A 7,510-nucleotide genomic window follows, 5' to 3' on the forward strand; every position below is an offset into this window, starting at 1 on the left:
GGCTCAGGCTGCAGCAAGGGAAGCTGAGGTTAGATATGAGGAAGAACTTCCCTAGGAGACTAGTAAAAGCACTGGAGCAGATGGCCCAGAGAGGTGGTGGCAGGTTTTGAAGACCCGGGTAGACAAAGCCCTGGCTGGGATGATGGGGCTGGGGCTGGTCCTGCTTGGAGCAGGGGGCTGCACTAGATGTGACCTCCTGAGCTCCCTGCCAGCCCCAGTTGTGTGTGACATGGGATATTCTTCTTACAGTGGATTCCTGTCACCAAGCTTGGCCGCCTCGTCAAAGATATGAAAATCAAGTCTCTTGAAGAGATTTATCTTTTCTCCCTTCCAATCAAGGTAAGGGGGTGTGAATGGGTAGACACGGAGGATTTGAACTCCTGTGCCATGTGCTGGTCTGGAAAATGAATAGGTGTTGTATTATAAAACACTTGTCAAGGAGACCTCTTTCAGGGCTGGTTGTTAATAGATAATAGACCTTTACACAAGGACCCCAAATGTGCTGTTTCACCTTCCTTTGAGGTAGTGGTGATCCTTATTTAATGCGCTGCTTGAGGTAGCATAAAGTTAGACCAGTGGGGTGATTTAATGCAACAGATGTTGTTTAAGGGAACCAGGCAAAGTCTGCTCATGCAAATGCAGATTGTATTATGCCTTTCAAGACGCATGGTACTTTTTCAGTAGTTAAACAGTATTTACTGCAAAAGATTATGCAGGTATCCAATACCTTAGTGGCTGGCTGGTTTTATTGGAAGAAGTTCATCTTTAGACCATCAGACTATCCTGTATCCTAAATCTGTCTGGTTGTAGTCTTGTGGACCAGAAGAATCAGGGTCATGGAGAAGTTGCCTTGCCAGGAAAGACCATAAAAAGCCTAGGGCTCCTTAGTTGAAAGGAGAAGGCTGAGGGGGATCTGGTGAAGGTTTGTGATGATAAAGATTATTAAATCATGGTGGGTGTTAGACCAAATGAACAGGGAATTGTTCCCAGGTCCCAAAAATACTAAAACAGTGGTCACCCACAGAAATTAAAAAATGGTGGGTTTATAAAACTAACAAGAGAAAGTACTTCTTCATGTGGTGTGTAGTTAAAATTGATTGCCACAGGAGGTGGTGGAGGCAGACACCATAGCTGAGCTCAGAAATGGGGCTAGATGAGTTCGTGGGGAATGGGTGTGGTGTTTGCTGTTGAACAGAATGGCTGGAAAGGTTCCTCTGGCATCTCTAAACCAGTAATGCTGGACGCAGTGTGGGGCAGTGAATATTGAAATAACGATTTGGAGATAGATCACTCTTGAGATGTCCATAGGATGCTGGGCTGACCCAGCCTGGCACTCTTTATGTTTTGCTGTGATGGACTAATTTATTTTGATTGCTGCAGGAGTCAGAAATCATCGACTTCTTCCTGGGATCTTCCCTGAAGGACGAGGTTCTGAAGATCATGCCTGTCCAGAAACAGACCCGGGCTGGTCAGCGTACCAGGTTCAAGGTGATGTTTCCAGAGCAGTACCTGCTTCGGTTTAATTGTTGCAGTCAGGGTATGTTGTGATGCTGATGTTCCTGGGGTGCAGTGTTGGGATGGTAAAGAATCCATTCCTTCCATAAAGGTGCGAATACAGCCTTCACGGCCTGCACAGGAGTGACTCGAGTGGGGAATAATTACAATGCCTACAGAAGTGCTCAGTGGTTGTGGTTGGCTTCAGGAGTGCTTTGGTTGACCCATTTTCCCATTCATCCAGGGCTGCCCTTGGACCAGGAACAAGCATAGCTGGATCTTCAGGGCCCAGCTCTCCTTTAGCGCAGGCTTTAGCTGGAGTTGCTTTTACACCTGGTTGTAGTGGGGTGTGACGCTGGCTTTGCTGTATGTGGGGTGGTACAGAGAACAGAGCTGGAATACCCCTGTCAGGAAGGAGCCTTAGAGGCACATTTTTCATTTCTGGGCTGTGGGGTAGAGTCCTGTTTCCTTGCACTGTGGCAGGATCCTTTCTGATGTGGTGAAAGGGAGGCTGTATGTGTAAGCAGGGTGCCTTAGCCCTACTAAAGGTTTGGTTTTCTTCATTTTAGGCATTTGTTGCTATTGGTGACTACAATGGGCATGTTGGTCTTGGTGTCAAGTGCTCCAAGGAAGTTGCCACTGCTATTCGCGGGGCAATCATCCTGGCTAAGCTATCCATCGTACCAGTGCGGCGAGGCTATTGGGGTAACAAGATCGGCAAGCCCCACACTGTACCCTGCAAGGTAAGGCTTGGTTGGCTTTATCCTGTAGTCATGTGCTGTGCTTTCAGGTGCGAACACATGCATGTTTTGTTGTTCTTAACCCCCTCTTCTCTTGGACTAGGTGACAGGCCGTTGTGGGTCTGTGTTGGTGCGTCTGATCCCAGCACCCCGTGGGACAGGGATTGTATCGGCCCCGGTTCCCAAGAAGCTGCTGATGATGGCCGGGATTGATGACTGCTACACCTCAGCCAGGGGCTGTACTGCCACATTGGGCAACTTTGGTAAGTTTGAGGCTATCAGCTCCCTGCTAGTCAGCTGGACTTCTAGTCATTTTGTTACCCCTCAGATACAGTTAGTCTTAGTGTGGGACTAAACCATCCATTTAGGCACTAGTGTTTTTGCTAATTAATTTGAAAACCCCCTTCCTGGTCAAACAGGAAATCAAGTGGTCTGTGCTGCCAGACTGCAGAATGCAAATTGGTCTTTGGAAAAAAATCCTTAAATCTCTTGTACCAAATATTCCAGGTGCTGCCCAGTAAAATGCCAGTTTTTCTTCCCTTTTCATTTGGTTTAAAGCTCTCTCAGCTCTGCTCAGTTGTGTCTGTCTGAAATGGTGCAACTGTCGTTAATGGAGAGAGAAAGGAAATGAGTTTAATATGCACGGCAGTGGGACCTCACAACATGGTCTCCCTGCTCCTTTTCAAACTCAACACTTGTTTCTGTGGCTTGGTTTGACTCATGCAGTAGGTTGTTTTCCTTGCTGAGGTGTTCAGGCGGCTGGTTTGTAATGCATAGTACCTGATGTCTCATTTGGTTTTCTGTTCCCTCAATAGCTAAGGCCACCTTTGATGCAATCTCCAAGACTTACAGTTATCTAACCCCTGACCTCTGGAAGGAGACTGTGTTCACCAAGTCTCCTTATCAGGTAAGGATGTGGAATCACTACATTTTGTGTGCACAACTTGGAGCCTGTTGTGATGTTCTGTAGACAGACTTTATTGGCAATAGTGACTTCAAACCCTAGTGCAGGGGCCATGTGAGTCTTGCCTTTCAGCTGAGAGAGTATTATTTGTTAAACCCCCATGGCTGCAAATGTTGCTAGTTCAAGATCTGCTGTCACCAGTAGGATATTCTGTTCTGGAGCAGGCTGGCAACTGCCTTGTGAGAGAAGAGTGAAATGAAGCTTGCACAGCCATAGCTGTCTCCTAATTGTCTAGTGCCAATAGGGGGGGGAAAAAAGAGTCAAGTTGTCACTTGTTGATCCTACCAGTTAAAATATTACCAGTTGATTTCATGACATGTTAATTCCCATCTTGTGTTTGAATTAAAACCTTTTTTTTTCCTTGCAGGAGTTCACTGATCATCTTGCCAAGACGCACACCAGGGTCTCAGTGCAGAGAACCCAGGCAGCTGCTGTGGCAACAACTTAACATGTTTTTTTACAAGAAAATAAAGTGATAAGTGAACTGGACCTTGATATTAATGTGTGTTGTGCTTTGAGCCCATTCTGGGGATGCTACAGATGCCACTGCCTTCACACTTGCAGATGGAGGAATGATGAGTTAGGCTGCAGCACTGCTGCAAAAGGACCTTGGGGGTTTGTGTCTGGAAAAGTGTGCTAACAGGAGACTGATGAGAGAGAGAGAGTACAGCCAGCTGCTGCTGTCTCTTAAAGCACTGCCCTTCCTGAAAAATAACCCTAGTAATGCTTTGACCTTTATAGCAGCAGGTACCACCAGTGGTATGCGGACACTTGTCAGTGGTACATGTTAACAAATGTATTATACTTACAACCACCAGCAAATTTTTGTCATATGAAAGTATTGCTTTTAAATTGGCAGTGGGCAATCTGTTGGTTTGGGAACTGTTCCATTATGTACACTGTTACACTCATTGTGGCCATTTTATTTCAAACAGGCTTATTATTAAAAGGTTCAGTGCAACTCTAGACTGCCTTCAGCAAGGTACTTAAAGTGAGGATGGTGAATACTTGACTACAGTTGATGTATAGACCCCTTAGCTCCTTGTGAGAGCCTAGAATGTGTTTGCCTACAGGTCATAGGTGCTGCTTTTCAAACACAACGTGTGGCTTAGCTTCCACCTCCCTTCCAAGCAACTTCCACCAGCTGATCAAAGTTCCCTGGCAGCCTGAAATGGCCAGAACTTCTGCTGGTACTGGAGCAACCACTAAAGGGCACCAACACTTTCTACTCTTTAAAATTGATAGACAGCTGCTGTTTACAGAGACATTGAAAAAGATGCCTCAATGTTAAGACCATGCTGTTCAAGTACATCATCATTTTGAAGTGTGTGGTTAGCTCTTTCTGTAAGATGATCAGGCAGTATTAGACTGAAAGGGGCTGAAAAAATCTGCTGCCATGACACTTACACTAGGCTGAGCAGACTTCCAGAAACTTCAAGCAGCAGTGATAATACAGCTCTCCTCTGAGTACTGCAAAGAAAAGCAGCCCAAAAGGTATTTGTTCTTCTTTGCCCATAAGTCATCACAACACAAGGTCACAGTGGCTGGATCACTTTGGCAGAGATCTCTGCCTGTTTTATTGTATGGGTTAGACTATACAGCTTACAGACCACACCACAGTGCAAATATGCATATAATGCAATACTATGTCCTGACATCTTATGTCTGCAGTAACCATTCAGTTTTTCTTTGCTTGGGCTTGTGCCTTCCTTTCTTCCATCATTCTGTGCTTCTGCTTCATTAAGCATTGTCTAGCACCACGATACATGTCAAGGTCAGCATCTAGAAGAAAACCGGGACAGTGCTAAAACTTCTGGTGCACTGCCTCCCCGCACCCCCAGCTTAGGTTGTAGCTAGAGGAAATGGAGGCAGTATAACTCCAAGTCTTTCCCAAAAAGTTTTACAGGGCAACTTTTCACAACCCTCCACAGGAAGGCTCCAGCCTGGCATAAGGACTTAACAGCATCCTCCTCCCCTCTATCCCATCCCAGCCAAACCTGAACAAGTTTTCAGAAAACCCTTGTCAGCTTTCCTCTTACTTACATCTGAGCTCAAAGGCTCTGGCAACCTCCATAAATAGATCCAACTCCTTGGCGCAGTTTTTACGGTAAGCATCCCTCTCCCTGTACTGGCAGGCTTTAAACCTTTCTTGCACTATCCTCACAATTTCCCGATCAACTTTCCTGCAAGACATGAAGATCCCGCTATAATGGAGGGTGCAATGAAAAGCCCGAGCCAAACCCAACTGTCTGAAGAGTTGGAAGAAACGGGGGCAGCGCTCATTGCATCTGAGTATCAGGGTGCAATTCAGACATGCTGCAAAAGACTGGCGGGGACAGAGGAACGGGGGCTTCTCAAAACCCCTGTTTTCCCGACCTCCCCATTGGCCCCAACCCCAAACTTAACGCAGTGGCACCGGGCCTTCTCAGGACAAGTTCATCATCCCGGGTGCCCCACGTACCTGTCCCTTATGAACTGCATCTCCGCTTCGAAGATGCACAGCGGGTCGTTCTCCCAGCACTCGGTGAGGTAGGGCACGCGGCGATACTGCCGGTGGTAGTAGTAGAACGTGTGCTTGGCGTGCTGCCGGTCCATCCACTCTGCGCCCCGGAGGGCAGGGCATGGGGGGCACAGGGAGATAGAGGTGGGGGAGGGGCAATTTTAGATGTCCACGCGCAGGCCCCGCCCACAGCACCCGCATGGCTCGGGGATCCGTAGCGGACACGGCGCTGCCCCTCCCCCCGCTACCTCGGAAGTAGGTGACGGGCCTATCGACGCCATAGTAGAAGACCTTCTCGAAGAAGCGGAGCGGGCTGTAGGGCGGGTCCTTGGTAACCGGGGTGCGCGTCGGCGGCTCCTTGTATGCCTCGCGAATCCACTCCTCAGGCATCGCGGCCGCTTTCCCTCAGCCCGGACAAAATGGCGGCGCCGTGGGGTCAGGCCGGGGCCAGAGGTTAAAGGGGAAGGGAAAGCGCATGCGTGGAGACGGGAGCGCGGCGCCGCTCGGGAAGAGGGGGCCAGCGCATGCGCGGGCGCGGGGCATTCCGGGAGATGTAGTTGCGGGCGGTGCTTGCCTGAGCTGGCCGGCAGGGGGCAGCAGAGCAGAGCGGGGGGCTGCAGCTGGGCAAGGGGCAAGGGGCAAGGCAGGGGGGCTCTGGGGCACCCCCAGCCCCTGTGGCCCTGGGGACTGTCGCACAGTGCCAGCACCCGCGGGAGCTTTGCTGTCAGGTCTGAATGACAAGGGGGGCGCCCAGACCCTGGGCTCCCCAAGCAGGCTTGCCGCCCCTGGGCCAGTGGCTCTCAACCCCGCTAGCATCAGGAAACCCTGGCGCTGGGCCGTCTTTGCAAGGCAAAGCCCCTCTGCGAGCCCTGCATTCCTGTCGCGGTCCCCGCGCTTCCCCGGTGAATCGGGTGTCCTGGGGCACCCTGAGAAGGACCCCGCTGCACCCCAGGGCAGGGGGGCACGGGCCCCGGTTGAGAGTCCCGGTGCCGCCACACATCCTCCAGCGGCAGGAGGCGAGAAGCAGTGCTCCTACTCGCCACGGTTTTCAGGACGGATGGGAGGGTGGTGGGAAGAGATCCAGGGACAGCATGGGAGCTTTGCAAAACAGGCTGACCCGACGCCGAGGAGCTGCAACGGGTCATTAGCGCCCTGCGTCCCGGACGGAGGTTATTGGCCCCAAGCGATGAGTCAGGGTGCCGTGCCATGGGCCTGTTGTGTCTGATGGGGGATCACGTGCACGCGGACGGCGGCAGGGAACCCTGATGGCAGCTTTCCGCTTGAAAGGGCTCAAGCATCCTCGCCGATTAAACCGTGCATTAACTAATCTCGGGAGAAGTGAAAGCCGTTGTGTGCCTGGGGAAGCAGCGTACTCAAGCCCTGATGCAGAGAAAAACTCTTGTTTCAAACTGCAGCCCTCAGTCCTGCAATGAGCTTTGCAGGGGCTCAGCCAGGAGCAACGGGCCCAGTGATACATGCCCAAGGGTTGGACTACTGGTTGTAGCCGTGTCGGTCGAAGGGACGAAACTTTTGGGGCCGAGGTGATATCTTTTATAGACCTTTTATAAAACAACAATTTTGTCTGCCTGGATTTTGGGGGGGGGTTTGCATGCCCTCCAGGGTCAGTTCTCGCCACCTCTGAGGACAGGAGTGAGGGTTGGGGTGTGCTGCCCAGAGCAGGGCAATGCCTCTGCTGCCCCCAGATAAATCCTAAAGTTCCCCAGAGGGAGGCCAATTTTATCCCAGAGCCTCCGGCAGGGACGAGGAAGCCCCGGTTCAAGGAGGACATTTGCTGGAAGCGATGGGGCTACG

General features: G+C 50.6%; 2 protein-coding genes across 2 annotated transcripts; one reads left to right on the top strand and one right to left on the bottom strand.

Annotated features, from left to right (window-relative positions):
• Window positions 1-228: 228 nt before the first annotated feature.
• On the top strand, window positions 229-3,674 carry RPS2 (ribosomal protein S2; the record flags this gene model as incomplete). The annotated part of the gene is made up of 6 exons (XM_019542130.1): window positions 229-339; window positions 1,381-1,488; window positions 2,064-2,237; window positions 2,338-2,497; window positions 3,050-3,141; window positions 3,566-3,674. Coding segments are annotated over 6 exons (726 nt in total), but the record flags the coding sequence as incomplete, so codon positions are not given.
• Window positions 3,675-4,742: 1,068 nt separating this feature from the next.
• Window positions 4,743-6,134, bottom strand: NDUFB10 (NADH:ubiquinone oxidoreductase subunit B10). The gene is made up of 4 exons (XM_019541882.1): window positions 5,947-6,134; window positions 5,660-5,798; window positions 5,242-5,381; window positions 4,743-4,980 (listed from the first exon to the last, which is right to left on the bottom strand). The coding sequence occupies exons 1-4, from the start codon at window positions 6,086-6,088 to the stop codon at window positions 4,877-4,879; spliced, it is 525 nt and encodes a 174-aa protein (XP_019397427.1). The 5' UTR covers window positions 6,089-6,134; the 3' UTR covers window positions 4,743-4,876.
• Between the last annotated feature and the right edge of the window lie 1,376 nt (window positions 6,135-7,510).

The sequence above is a fragment of the Crocodylus porosus genome, unplaced genomic scaffold (genome assembly GCF_001723895.1).
Source record: "Crocodylus porosus isolate Cpor-Errol unplaced genomic scaffold, CroPor_comp1, whole genome shotgun sequence".
In the NCBI taxonomy this organism is placed as follows: Eukaryota; Metazoa; Chordata; order Crocodylia; family Crocodylidae; genus Crocodylus; species Crocodylus porosus.

Bases quoted from the DNA above. Each gene is read 5' to 3' on its own strand.
- NDUFB10 (XM_019541882.1), bottom strand. From the start codon at position 6,088: ATGCCTGAGGAGTGGATTCGCGAGGCATACAAGGAGCCGCCGACGCGC. The intron at 5,799-5,946 runs GTAGCGGGGGGA...TCCGGGGCGCAG, and splicing joins GCCCGTCACCTACTTCCGAG to AGTGGATGGACCGGCAGCAC. The intron at 4,981-5,241 runs GTAAGTAAGAGG...GTTTTCTTCTAG, and splicing joins CAGAGCCTTTGAGCTCAGAT to ATGCTGACCTTGACATGTAT.